Genomic DNA, 14,947 nt, shown 5'->3' on the forward strand with positions numbered 1-14,947 from the left:
CCACTCTTCATTGGCAGCCTCTTGACTTTATGGATCCACAGTGTTTATCCCACGCCCCTTTGAAGTCCTTCACAGTTCTGGTCTTCACCACATCCTCCGGAAGGGCATTCCAGGCATCCACCACCCTCTCCGTGAAGAAATACTTCCTGACATTGGTTCTGAATCTTCCTCCCTGGAGCTTCAAATCGTGACCCCTGGTTCTGCTGATTTTTTTCCTTCGGAAAAGGTTTGTCGTTGTCTTTTGATCATTAACACCTTTCAAGTATCTGAAAGTCTGTATCATATCACCTCTGCTCCTCCTTTCCTCCAGGGTGTACATATTTAGATTCTTCAATCTCTCCTCGTACATCATCCGATGAAGATCCTCCACCTTCCTGGTCGCCCTTCTCTGTACCGCCTCCATCTTGTCTTTGTCTTTTTGAAGGTACGGTCTCCAGAACTGAACACAGTACTCCAGGTGAGGCCTCACCAAGGACCTGTACAAGGGAATAATCACTTCCCTTTTCTTACTCGATATTCCTCTCTCTATGCAGCCCAGCATTCTTCTGGCTTTAGCTATCGCCTTGTCGCATTGTTTCGCCGACTTCAGATCATTAGACACCATCACCCCAAGGTCCCTCTCCTGCTCTGTGCACATCAGCCTTTCCCCCCCCCCCATCGAATACAGTTCATTCGGATTTCCACTCCCCATATGCATGACTTTGCACTTCTTGGCATTGAATCTCAGCTGCCATATCTTCGACCACTCTTCCAGTTTCCTTAGATCCCATCTCATTCTCTACTATTGTACCTCTCATTCTCGTCTCATTCTCTACTATTGTACCTCATTCTCGTCTCATTCTCTACTATTGTACCTCTCTTCGGGTTTCCCCTTCACAACAGAAAATTTCTCCAGCATACAGCTGCTAAGGCTATCTATGGCTTGAAAAAAAAAATATAACCACGTAACCCCAATCTTGCAGTCATTACATTGGTTACCTGTCAACCTCAGATTACATTTAAAATGCTCTGCCTGATTTTTCATGACCTCCATTCTCGCCTTTCCTTGTACCTTTCAAAACGCCTGATCCTCTATACCCTGTCCCATACCCTTCTTCCTCTCAAAAGAGAAACCTTCCCTCTCAGTCAATCATCAGGTTAGATACTACCAGAGATACATCCTTTGCATATCAGGCTCCACTCCTCTGAAACACCTTTCCTCTTGACATCCGCATGGATCTAAACCACATGAAGTTCTGTAAAGCAGTCAAAATGTGGCTCTTCTGGCAGGCATATGATTGTTAACATCTGGTGTCAGAGAATCTGTCAGTCCACTTGCTGAGCTATATTATTTGTACGTGACTGTCTTATTGATGCTTCAATGGAACAAACATATCTAATCATTGTCAAAGTGAGAATATCCACTGCTTCCATCAAGTCTCTGATATGGTGGTTAGATCGTGCAAACCTTTTAGCAGGTTGGTTCTTTCACCAACCCTAGTTTCAAGAAATTCTAAACAGATGCGTCAAATCAAGGAGTATCCCAAAGTTGAAAAAGTTCCTTAGCTATGTGATTGTGTTGTGACCATTCATGCAGTTGTTGTTGACAACAGTCTGTCTCCTATCTGATTTTAGTCTCCTGGAAGATAACTAGAAGAAAATGTCCTTAGGAAATTGTTCATTTCCAAATTTTTTAGGTTTCCAGGTGAAGGCTGCAAGATCCTGATCCCCCTTGTTTGTGGATATAAAACATTGTTGTTTTTCTATCTGGATATTATTCTTAACCATGGAATAAACAGTTTCAGAACACTCAAGATTACTCTCAAGTCTAGGCAGTTGATATGAAGGAACTTCTTTTCTAGTGACCATGCTCCTTGAGAAAAGAAATTCCTCAGATGAGCTCCAACCTTGAATTTGAAGCATCTGTTTAGAATTTCTTGAAACGAAGGTTGGTGAAAGAACCAACCTGCTAAAAGGTTTGCACAATCTAACAGTTAAAAAAAAAAAAAAAATACGGTAAATCAAGAGTTGTGCGGCCACTCAAACTATTTAAAATATAAGCAGCCAATGGTGAAAGTTCTCCAACATCATTTGTATCAAGACGTGAATAGAACAAAATTCACGTAGCAGCTTTTTGCAAAGGCGAAACACCCAACATATTTCACTAATGAACTTCTTCAGCCGCAAATATCTTTCGGCAGTAACATCCCCCCCCAGTAAAGTCTTCAAAAGACACTAAGCACTCATCACTAACACCTTCAAAGCATCTCCTCCAAACAAACCCTCAATTTCTTGTTTTGATTTATCAGTAGGAGGTGTATTCGTGTTCTAAGTCCTGGTGTAATATTTGTACAGCTACTTTTTCATGGGTAGGATTGTTGGCATTTGTGTCTGGTAGTTACTAATGTTCTGGTTTGCTTTATGAGTGAGGTCTGAGTGCATTTACTGCAAGGTTTTGTATTGTTTCACAATGTGTCTGATAGCGGAGGGAGTTTGTGTTACTGATGTGACAAAGAATTTGATTACTACTTTTGTATAGTAAGTTTAATATTTAAAAGTGTGATGTCCAATTATGTGTTTTTATGAGATTGTTCTGTGGTGGGGGGTAGAGGACAAGGAGATACTGATCATTATTGTTGAGTTTATTTTCAAAACCTATTACTTGCCTTATCGCTCTGGAGCCTAAAATGAAATACAAAATCTTGGGGGGGGGGGGGGGGGGGGCACGGGAGGAGGAGAGGAGGGTTAGAAAGGCTTATGGACCTGTGCCCTGGGTCTTTTAAGTACCTAGCAATGCTTCTGCTTGAAGCCCAGTTTTGAATCTAACATTTTGAAAGAAAATGAAGCGAGTAAACTCAATTTTGAAAATACGAAAATGGAGCTACTATTTAATCTTTTTCTATTACTTAACTCTATTTTTAGAGTGTCTCTAGGAAAAAAAAAGGGAAAACACTGACGAGTGGCTGGAAAAAATATTTGACAGAGCAATTTCACGCCCGTTCACAAGAACGGAAAGAAAAAGTGCGAGGACATGCGCGGGAAGGTCTCTCTAGGTCTTCCTGAGCTCCGACAGTGCTTTTCCAACATGGCTCTGTCTGATGACATCAGCCAGTAGCGCGACTGAGCTTATCCTGCTTGTTCATGGAGAAATGTGCGTTTCACAAGAAGGACACTTGTATTATTAAATTGGAATAAGCTCATTTTGCTGTAACAGATTTTATAGAGAGTTTGTCTCCCCCCCCAGATAACTGCGGACACCCTTCTGGAATGCAAATGTCCAAATGCAAAATGCTGCCAAACCTTTGTGCTAGTGCAGTTTTCAGCTTGTCATTCTCACTTTTCAGATGTTCATCGGCAGGGCTGCCATGAGACGCCTTTTCATCATCTGTTCCATTTACGCTTGATGCCCGAGTTGATGATGGTGTATCACGTCCAGATTCCTGTGGCACATATCACAAAACTTTTGTCAGCTATAATTTTTGAAGGCTGCAATACCTCCTATTGTACTCACAGAAGAATAAACCAAATAATTGATGTTTTGAGACCACATAGGGTCTCTCTCTCTTTCCAAAGATGACGGAAGTTCTCATCTCAAAACTTCATGTACTACATCTTTAAAATATTTCTGCATTGGTTGAACAAAAAGTAAATCACAACTGACAAGTAATCCAAGATTATTGGTTCAATGAGCGATCAAAGCATCTTACTCAACATACATCTAGTATGAGGTGGTGTGCCAGCTTAGACAGTAACCTTCACAGAGGCGCATGGATGCACATTGGTGCGTGTGCATCGGCATGCAGCCAGGGATGTGGCGATTTTATAACATACACGTACATACACGTATGCATTATAAAATAGCCTTGGTGCGTGTTTGTGTGCGCCTCATTTTGCTAGCAGGTGTGCCCAACTGTGCGAGTCAGGTTTTGACAGCATAAATCAGGGAAATTTGTAATCGGCGCATGTCCACACCAAGACAGTTTCTCCAATTCATCCACCAGTTCACCTCGTGTAGAGCTAGGTCCTCCAACCCCCCCTGTTTTAATAACCTGCACTCCCCCCCAGACCCTTTAAAACCCCTCAGGAATCACTTTTTTTTTTTTGTTTTTTTTAAAAACGTACACCTCCTCCATAGCAGAAGTAATGTTACATGGCACTAGACCTGGGTGCGCTGCTCAGGTGCGTAAGTTATCTGCAAGCACATCTCTTGGCCCCGCCCCGTAACACCCAAACCCTGCCCACACCTAGCCCCTTTTTGATTCTTCATGAAATACGCGCGCAGCGGGAGATACGTGCACACTTAAGTGGATTTTAAAATAGCGGGCGCATGTAAGCCCTGCATGCGCACACATCTCCCGATTTTGGTGCATGCCGGGCTTTTAAAATTCACCTTTTAGGTTGCAAATACTGTACACTTCTATGTGAAAGGCCTTCTGTTTGATCACAGTCAGGTCTTCTGCACCCCATGTTGGCTGGGGATGCTACGGAGGCAGCAGTCACAGCTTCAGAGATGGTGGGGGGGGGGGGGGGGGCGGGGAGTCAATGTCATTGATTAAAGGTGACACCTACTGGCCAGAATCAGGGCCCAAGATTTCAGTAATGGTCCCCGAACCAGGACCATTACTCCAATGGCCAGATCTATTGGGAGTAATAGGAGACATAAAATAGAGGAAATATCCCTGAACAGTTGCAAATGAAGGCTCATGGCAGCAGATCCCAACTCTAAGAACATAAGAAAATGCCATACTGGGTCAGACCAAGGGTCCATCAAGCCCAGCATCCTGTTTCCAACCGTGGCCAATCCAGGCCATAAGAACCTGGCAAGTACCCAAAATCTAAGTCTATTCCATGTAACCATTGCTAATGGCAGTGGCTATTCTCTAGGTGAACTTAATAGCAGGTAATGGACTTCTCCTCCAAGAACTTATCCAATCCTTTTTTAAACACCGCTATACTAACTGCACTAACCACATCCTCTGGCAAAAATTCCAGAGTTTAATTGTGCGTTGGGTAAAAAAGAACTTTCTCTGATTAGTTTTAAATGTGCCCCATGCTAACTTCATGGAGTGCCCCCTAGTCTTTCTACTATCCGAAAGAGTAAATAACCGATTCACATCTACCCATTCTAGACCTCTCATAATTTTAAACATCTCTATCATATCCCCCCTCAGCCGTCTCTTCTCCAAGCTGAAAAATCCTAACCTCTTTAGTCTTTCCTCATAGGGGAGCTGTTCCATTCCCCTTATTTTGGTAGCCCTTCTCTGTACCTTCTCCATCGCAATTATATCTTTTTTTAGATGCGGCGACCAGAATTGTACACACATTCAAGGTGCGGTCTCACCATGGAGCGATACAGAGGCATTATGACATTTTCCATTTTATTCACCATTCCCTTTCTAATAATTCCCAACATTCTGTTTGCTTTTTTGACTGCCGCAGCACACTGGACAGACAATTTCAATGTGTTATCCACTATGATGCCTTGATGCCTAGATCTTTTTCTTGGGTTGTAGCACCTAATATGGAACCCAACATTGTGTAATTATAGCATGGGTTATTTTTCCCTATATACATCACCTTGCACTTATCCACATTAAATTTCATCTGCCATTTGGATGCCCAATTTTCCAGTCTCACAAGGTCTTACTGCAATTTATCACAATCTAGGTCCAAATGAGCTGGAAATACAAAGGCGCAGAAAACTGCCAGTTCAAAAAAAAAAAGAAAAAAAAAATTATTTTGACCTGGCTTGGTGGCTCACTGGCAGTGTGTGAAAGTGACCCTGGTTTGATTTTCGAGTCAGGCTTTTGCTCCATGGGCTAGTTAGGCAATGTGGATGGAAGGAATCTCAACCACCACGCAGCTGTGTTACCTAGTGACTGAGCTTAGGGTGCATTGGCCCCTAGCTAAGGATGGTGATGCAATGGCTGGGCTATGTGGATGAATTTAAATAAAAGAAAAATTGAAGCTTTTCAGTTAATTGCAAATTAAGTCTCATGGCACCAGGATCCCAGCCATGGTTTAAGTGAGCAGGAGGAAACTGCAAGCCCAAAAAACATCATGTATATATATTTTTTGTAACAAAAGTATAATTTCCATGTGACATAATATTTAAGAAATGTAAGATCTAAGTAGTATTGTACAATCTTTCTCTAAGATCAAAAAAGGTAAAAATAAAAAAAACCACACAAAATGTCTAGCCTTGAAAATATTTCACAATCAAGATAATTAGAATAAAATAATTCAGTGTATCTTCAAAAGAATTTAAACTAGGCTCACATTAATACAAACATAAAACACTTTTTTGTGCAACAGGAAACTACACAAGATATATGCACTTACAAGAGAACTCAACCAAAAATGTACATAAAACTGGAAATTACAAAAAAATTTCCAGTTTTATGAAATTATTATGTAGATTCTGCAAAACAGAGAGGGGAAATGACTAGGAAAAGCCACTGAACTGTCCTTAACATCTTTTGCCATATCTCAGTACTATAAGGTTTCTGAAACCGAACACTTATACTGTATTATGCACACTGTGCTGGCTTGGCACAATAAGGATACTTCAAGGTCAGAGGATCGACTTTTACTCAAAATGACTCTGCTTTTGAGGACTCCTGTTTACATTAAAATAGTTTAACTTATTTATTTGCTTTCCTTAGGAAAACAAAACAAAACAAAAAAGTCCATCGAACCTAATGTGAAATAAAAAAGCATCCTCTGCAGTTCATCTGCACGCATTGTACTGACACCAGCGGGAGGCTGGCACACAAATAGGACACCATGGTAACATGCTACAAGCAGTACTATCATGAATCTGACCGCTAGCAACCTTGTGGGCTCAGAAATGTCAAACTGAAACTTCTGACTACTCAAAAAAAAAAAAGCCACACACATCGCACCTGTCTTTGAATAAAACGTACCTTAAAAAGCAGGTTATTTACACACACACCATGAAAGGATGCAGGATATTACAAGCATGTATTCCTTAAAAACTTATATCAGTAACCATGAAAGAAATACACAAATGAACACACTGATGTTTGTTTCTAAAGCCTCACAAGAATGGGCTACATCCTTTCTACATCTCTAGACGTAAAACAAATTAAACTATTTTAATTATTTTGGCTCACCAGCCTAAAGCTAAACTATAAGCCACTGTGCTAAGTCTAAAAGGGAGGCTTGATGGACCCTTGGTCTGACCCAGTATGGCATTTCTTATGTTCTTACAGACTTCTTTTAAAAAAAAACCAAAAAAACCCCCACTATTTTAAAAATAGAACGGGAAGCTCTAACAGGGTTTCTTCTATAGTCAAAAGAATTTATAGTCTGGCTTTATAGTGCTTGTCGAGCGACTACATAACTCAGGACCTTCAAGAGAAAAAAAAAAGCACCTTACCAACGGATTTCCATCAGCAAAATAGTAAATGCAGTTAGCCATGTTAGTCAACAGATACATAGGAATAAAGGCCAGCAAAAAAGGAGCTGCAAGTGATGTTATTTCAATAAAAAGTAATAAAAGTGACCAGATTTTGCAAGATGTACTTCATCAGGTCAGTGCAAAATCAAGAAATAGTCCTGGGCTGGCTGGGGCTATGCATGCTTGTAAAGGCAGCATTCTCAGCCCTGGAGATGGTGGCCGGGGAGAAGAGTCTTCAGTCAAAAGACGACAACATGTAGCAGCCAAATTAGGGGGTAGATTTTATAATTTTGCGCGAGTGCGTACTTTTGTTCGCGCACCAGGCGCGAACAAAAGTACGCTGGATTTTATAAGATACGCCTCGCGTATCTTATAAAATCCGGGGTCGGCGCACACAAGGGGGTGCGCACATTTGTGCAACCTGCACGCGCTGCCTGTTCCCTCCGAGGCCGCTCCGATTTCGGAGCGGCCTCGGAGGGAACTTTCCTTCGCCCTCCCCCCACCTTCCCCTCCCTAACCCACCCCCCCGGCCCTATCTAAACCCCCCTTACCTTTGTTGCACGATTTATGCCTGCTAAAAGCCTCGACCACGCCCCCGGGCCGGCGCCACGCCCCCGGGCCTGCCCCCGCAACGCTGCGTCATGCCCCCACAATGCTGCGTCATTTTAGGACACGCCCCCGACACGCCCCTTTTACAAAGCCCCGGGAGTTAAGTGTGTCCTGGGGCTCTGCGCGCGCCAGCGGCCTATGCAAAATAGGCCGCTGGCGCGCGAGGGCCCTGCGCGCGTAAATCCAGCCGGATTTATGCGTGCAGGGCATTTAAAATCCGGCCCTAGGGGTGCACATGCGCTGTCACTGCAATGACAGGGCTTCACTGGCGTAGGGAGGTGAGGCGGGAATAAAATTCCGGGTAGTTATCAATTAAGATTCATGGTGCCATAGCCCAACAGAGTCTAGTTCTCATTGACCAGAATGCCTAAAATGAGGAGCAGCTGCAAAATAATAATAATAATCCCGCAGTCATGCAACTGGCCAGGGAGTTAGCAAACTGTTTTTTTTTTGTTTTTTTTTTTAATTTTCCCCATATTTCAGGCTAACTGCTGGAAATGTATATATTCACAGAATCTGCTCCTAAATACCATCTTATCTGCATAAAATCAATGACTTACTTGGGAATGATTGCTTGAGGTCTCTATTTTCTCTTGAGATTTGTCTCTTGCTAGTCTGGCAGCTTCCTTCACTTCCTGGAATTTTTCTGCAAACTGACAAAAGCAGAAATAACATTTGCTGACATTTCGTGTGACATTATCTGTATTATGAAGAATATATTTATCCTTTTTTCCCCCAAGCCAGAAAATGATCACGGGAACCAGCTACAGCAATTATTATACGTTATTGAAAAATTTTAAAGATTACAAGCTTACAGCTTAAAGGAAAGAACAGTAATTTTTTTTCAGTAGAAAAAGATTTTAATTTTTATACAAAATTTGTGAACTAAACCATGAACAATGGTGTAAAAACACACCAGGCAAAATAACTTTAAGAGGCCTGCACCCATCTACATGAGTACATGGCTTCGCGCAGATCTACCCCATATTTTATGACCCATGCATATCATACGTGCACAAGTTATGGAATAGATGTAAATCTATCCTGCAACATTTGTGCACATGTAAAAGATACATGTGAAGAGATATTTAAGTTAGCTGGATAAGTTCCGACTTATGCGGTTAAGTAGCGGTTTTGCCACTACGTAGCCTGATAGGTCTTAAAAGCACTACTTATCCAGGTAAGTAAGATAGCCGGATAAATAGCGCTTTTATGAGGCGGCTTTGCTACTACTTAGCCACGAGTCAGAATTTATCTGGCTAAGTGGCACGCAATTGCTCTGCGTTTGAATTTGTACTTATTTTAAAAATATGCGTGGGGAGATTTTACACGCGCAATTTACAAGCATGAACCCCCCTCCCTGTAAGCCAGCAGATTTTTCAACATATGCGCATCAACGAAATTACCAGTTTTACTACTAATTTGTCTACCAGTTTGCCCAGTCCATATGTAGGTCATTGATACCCTCCTGCCTCTTCAGCCTGAATGTTTTCACTTGGACCACCCACCCAGTCAGTATTTCACATTAAAGACATATACATCACTTACGCCAGATAATGAGCAGGTGTAAATATATGCGAGTATTCTGCCAAATCTACAAAGCATAAATTTCTTATAAAGTAGCATCTTATGTACATAAATGTTAGCCTCAACCCAGAACACACTAGATAGCCCCTTTTTTTTTTTTTTAAACACATTTATTTGCAAACCCTTACACATGTATTTGTGAAGTTTATAAAATAGCATGTGTGTCAGTTATGCTATTTATGCACTTACATGCTAATTTTCCTGCGTGCAACCTTTTGAAAATTCACCTTTTAGAAAGGGTAATATTGAAAGACAGTTCTACAGGTAAAGCAGTGCTTCACTCATGGAAATTCATTTTTTTTTTTTTACACTGCCCTTCCCTTATGCGGATAAAAGTATGCGCGTTGTGTCTCTATGTGCCTACTGTTACCTGCAGTGATATGAGGCAGGGCCAGGGCTGGCGAGGGGTTGGTAGTACACGCATACTGAAAAACTACCTGTGCAAGTTGGTAGGTGTAAATGTGTGGAGCTAGTTTGCCTGGGATAATTTTCTAAGGGAAAGTACAGTACACATGCACTTTCTTTTTGAAAACTGATGCTATATCTCCAGGTTAAAATTACCTTTGTACTTCTCACCAATTGGAGCAGTCTTAAAATTACCCCCAAAATATGTAAACATAGATCTTGCTGTAAATTCAGATTGAGGGAAGAAAGAACTAGCTGCAAAACCCATCAAAAAATGCAGGACTGCAATTTCTTTGACATTAAAATGTCAATTTCAAAAAATGTTATTGTAGTTTTGTGATTTATTTAAAAAAAAAAAAAAAAAGTGTATAACCCTCCAATCCACAATTCTAAGTGGTTCACAAGAAACACATCCATAAAATAGTAAAAACATACAGAAATAATAGCACCATAATAATAGAACCAGGCAGTAGTAGCTGGACAGAGATATGATCCAAAGTTATGCTAACATGCACCTAAAAAGCACAGGTTCCAAAAAAATCTTAACACAGAACAGTAAAAAAAAACCAACCAAATCAGGAAATGTTTGAGTAAAAAGATAAACCTTCAATTGTTCCCCAAAAGTCAACAAGAAATTCTCAGTTTTAAGAGCCTCTGGCAAACCGTTCCACAACAAAGGTCTGGCAACTGAAGACAGGCATTCAAGACTCTGCCAGATAGAGGGAACGTCCAGAAGAGAGCGAAAAAAAACATGGCTCAGAAAATAGATTTTTAACCAAGTTAAAACATCTGGGTGTTAAACCTTTAATAGCTTTGAATAAGAGTATAAGTTCTTATAATGAACACAAAACTAATCAGCAACCAGTGCGATGCAAACAAAACCGGAGTTGTACGTTCCTATACCCATGTTCTAGATACAAGCCGGGCGACTGCATTCTGATCTACCTGCAATGCTCTAGTATTAGAAGCAGATAAACCAAGAAAAAGAGCATTGCAATAGTCCAGAGATGAAATAACTAGGGATTTACAATAGTCCTAAAATCAGAATCAGTTAAAAAAGCTTCACGAATTAAAAGTAATTTTAAAAAGATATTTTTTTTAACCATAGTCCTGATGCGAGACCAAAGTGAAATTGAAGAATCAGGAACATCACCCAGGTTAAAAACTTAAAGGGATAACAGGAATACCATCAAGTAATAAATTGGCTGTGATATCAAACCTAGGAAAATGCACTAAATACAAAATTTCAGTTTTCTTCAGATTCTAAGTCATCCACTTCTTAATCATATAAAGACGGTGCGTAACCTTTGCCAGTGCATTGGAATTGTGGTCTCAATAGGGGAAAAAACCTGGATGTCATCCGCACAATCTAAAACCAACTCCCAGGTTTGCTGCTTGACAAATTGGAAAGTTAAAAAAAAAAAACAAAACAAAAAAAAACAAAGATGTGACATTCCCCAAGGAAAATTTTTGGTAATGATCCTGAAGAGAGACAAAAAACAAGAATGAACAGCATAAAAAAGTTCCCACATATCTCAAATGATACAACAAAACATCATGAGAGCAGGCGAGATGCCTAACACCACCAAGAATAAAGCTCATCTCATGATCAAAGCCCTTCCTAAATCTTCTAAACTAGAAATAAGTAAGATCTTGGTGTTATGAGCCAGACAATAACCAAATTGAAAATAGTCAAGAATGGAATACTCATCAAGAAATGTTTGCAACACTCTCTGCTATCTTTGATTTAAAAAATGGAAGGGAAGAGATTGGGCAATAATTCATAAATTCTGCAGGATCTAAGAGGGCCTTTCTAAAAAATAGGACGAACTGAGGCAGATTTCAGCTAAATGTCCCTCCTGAAGAAAGGTGCTCACGAATTTAGTAACAAATGGCCCGATAGCCTCACAAAAAGAGTTTTCATCAGAACATTTGAGCAAGTTTTAAAGTGGGCAGCGACGTAGCGTTCATTTTCCCAATGATGATAGTAATTTCATGACAGCCAACCAAATCAAACGCATCCCATTTTTGGTCAGCATAATGGAGGTTCACGTGAAAAAGAAGAGGAAATCTGAAACACCTTATCATTGTGAAAACTTTGCAGGTTTTTTTTTTTTTTTTTTAAATCATCAGTTTGTTGGTGCTTCTCACAATAGTACGGTCATGGCGGGCTGTTTACTTTGCTCCCCCAACCCCCCTGTCTCCAGGCGTGGCTTCTCTGGAGAATTACAGGCACAGGGACCAAAAAAAAAAAAAAAAAAAGACAGAAACAAAATTTTATTTCGATAGAATTAACCACCGAGGGACAAGACCATATACGATTGCTTGATCTGGTGAATCCGCATGGTATGAGGCGTATGATAAACCGATCTGTATTAACCTTTGGTTTGGTTTTTCACGCTGCAGCTAACGTCTCTTTACATTGGATCTAGTCACCACGGAGCCTGTGCACGTTACCATGTATACGGCTTGCAGAGCAGCACGAATACAGACAGAAATGAAGTGCTGCATTTTCTGAATGTTTTCGATTTCCTTTTCAGCATCAGAGACATAAAAGGTCAAACCCTGTCCCTCGCCTCCTCCCCTTACCCGCACCCCAAGAGACGCAAGTGGGGGAACTGGAACGCACAAAAATAGCTGGCCTTTTCAGGGTCATTTTAAGGTGGTGGCAATGACGATCCATCTAAGGTTACCATTATTTTGCATTTAACATATTGATTGCAGTTTGAAATTGTAAAAAAAAAAAAAAAAATGAGGTGGGGGACAGCCCCACCGCTCAGGTTTCAGGAGTAGCCTGCTGGTTACAGCAGCGGACTGAACCAGGGAAGCCTGGGTTGAAAGCCTGCTTCTCTCACAGATGTCCCTTGCGAACCTTGTGCAAGTCACTTACACCTTCCACTGCCTCAGGTACAGGGGGCGGATTGGCCTATCGGGGGATCGGGCATCCCCCTGTGGGCCGGTCGCTCTGGTCACGTGGTCTGCCGAGCGTGGCCGCGACAGAGCCTCGCTCGGCAGACCACGGGGTATCTTCTGGGCCGGTTTTGGGGGAAAATCCCCGGGCCGATCTTTACCCGGAATCCGCACCTGCTCAGGTATAAACATAGGGCCTGACTTAATAAGGCTTTTCTCCCATTTCTGTGTCAATGGGAAAAAATGCTTAGTAAATGAGGGTCTTAGAGTGTAAGTCCCCTTGAGCAGGGAAATAACTCCAGTAGCTGAATTGTAACTCTCCTGGAGCTCGGATTTGGCCTAGTCCTCTTTTGTGTTAGGCGATTCGTAAATTGATAAAATCCAAATCTAATCTAGTTTATTGGCTTACCATACCACAAGAATCAAAGCTGTTTTACAGTAGAACAAATTGTACAATACCTATTAATAAAAACACATGCTAATACATACGATAAGCCTATATAATATTTAAACTGTAAGTAAACCTATGCACAAACATGACATATATGTGCAGGTTTACTTACATATCAGGCAGGCAGTTTTATAACAGGCTATATTATAAAGGCTGTTTGTGCGGGTGAAACACTTCTACCCACAGAAATGCCTCTGAAAATTACCCTCTCTAGGTGTTAGCCTTGGATGCGAAACGAAGCAATGCGCAGGTCACAGTACACGTAAATAGTGCCCTATGGCACAAGAAATGGAAACGTGTTGAAAGGTGTTTAAGCACATCTATAATTTGTTTCCCGCCTAGAATTTTAGATGGGCGGCTGGAAAGGTTTTCAATAATAAAATCCCAATGCTATATATGCTGCAGCACGGGGGGGGGGGGGGGGGGGGGAGGGGAACAGAGGTTTGGGTGTCACGTCTATCTGGACTGCTCGGACCCGGGCGAGGCCTGAAGGCAGCGTGGCTGCGGTCTGAGGAAGGGAGGGAAGAAAAAAAAAAAACGGCTTTTCCACTAAAATGGCGAGCGCCCCTGTCAGCGCCGCTTCAGCCCTCGGGTCAGTCACCCAGCTGTGCCATCCAAGGAAGAGGAAGGAGCGGTGCCCCCCTCCCAAAAAAAAAAAAAAAAATGAAGGATATTATAAAATAAATAAGGGGACAAGACAAAAGAAGAACATTTTAAAAAGCAATATGAAGATCACGTGATGAGCTGAGCCGGTGAGACGTGTTTCTCCAGGCTCCGGGACCCACTCTGCCCATCGAGGCCCATCATACCGCGTTTCCCCCGGCGAATTTGATTCTGACCTTACCTCCGGACAGAGTGCATGTTGGGCACTCGTTCGGTGCAAAGATCGGGGGTGGTGATGTCCGTCAAGAGCGGGAAAAAGGATAAAGAGAGACCTAAAGCACCCGACTCCAAAATGGCGGCTGGCGGCGATGGTGAGCTCATCCCCTCCCCCCCGGCTTTAACGATCGCGGATATAAAGGAGGCGATTCGCGAAGCGCTGGACGAGCGGTGGTCCCAAATTACATCCCAACTGGGGGAGGTAAGGGAACATTTAGCGGCCCTTCCACCCCGGCTTGACCAGGCAGAATCGCGGATTTCAGGATTAGAAGATGGGGCAGCCGCGTGCGCCACCCTCATGGCCGCTCGAGACAAAGATATTAAGGCCCTGCAGTTAAAGGTTGACGAACTCGAGAATCGAGCGCGGCGGGACAACCTTCGATTCTTGGGATTTAAGGAGGATGTCGAGGAAAGATCCCTATGCCAGTTGTTGTCGGACTGGCTACCTGATGTCCTGGATTTGCCACATTTGAAGGGATCGTTGGTTATTGAACGGGCCCATCGGCTTGGGGCGCGAAATCCGAGCTCAGTGCGGCCTAGGCTGGTGATCGCAAAAATTTTAAATTCGGCGCACAAGTCCGAAATTTGGAGGGCCACGCGTAATAAGCCGGATTTAAAGTATCAAGGTACCCAAATTAGGGTGTTCCAGGACTTTTCAGCGTCCGTTTCTGCTGCCCGGCGTGGTTTTGCTCCTATCTGTACGG

The 14,947-nt window shown here is 42.2% G+C and overlaps 1 protein-coding gene across 3 annotated transcripts in view; it reads right to left on the bottom strand.

The window, feature by feature from the left end:
- The window catches only part of HOMER2 (homer scaffold protein 2), a 117,436-nt gene that overhangs the window by 20,886 nt on the left and 81,603 nt on the right, over positions 1-14,947 (bottom strand). For all 3 annotated transcript variants that reach the window (XM_029575247.1, XM_029575246.1, XM_029575248.1), the window contains exons 4-5: positions 8,572-8,664; positions 3,280-3,419 (exon numbers count right to left, since the gene is read on the bottom strand). In XM_029575247.1, coding sequence (XP_029431107.1) covers positions 3,280-3,419; positions 8,572-8,664 — 233 coding nt within the window. The remainder of the gene's footprint in view (positions 1-3,279; positions 3,420-8,571; positions 8,665-14,947) is intronic.

This window comes from Rhinatrema bivittatum, chromosome 13 (assembly GCF_901001135.1).
Source record: "Rhinatrema bivittatum chromosome 13, aRhiBiv1.1, whole genome shotgun sequence".
Lineage (NCBI taxonomy): Eukaryota > Metazoa > Chordata > Amphibia > Gymnophiona > Rhinatrematidae > Rhinatrema > Rhinatrema bivittatum.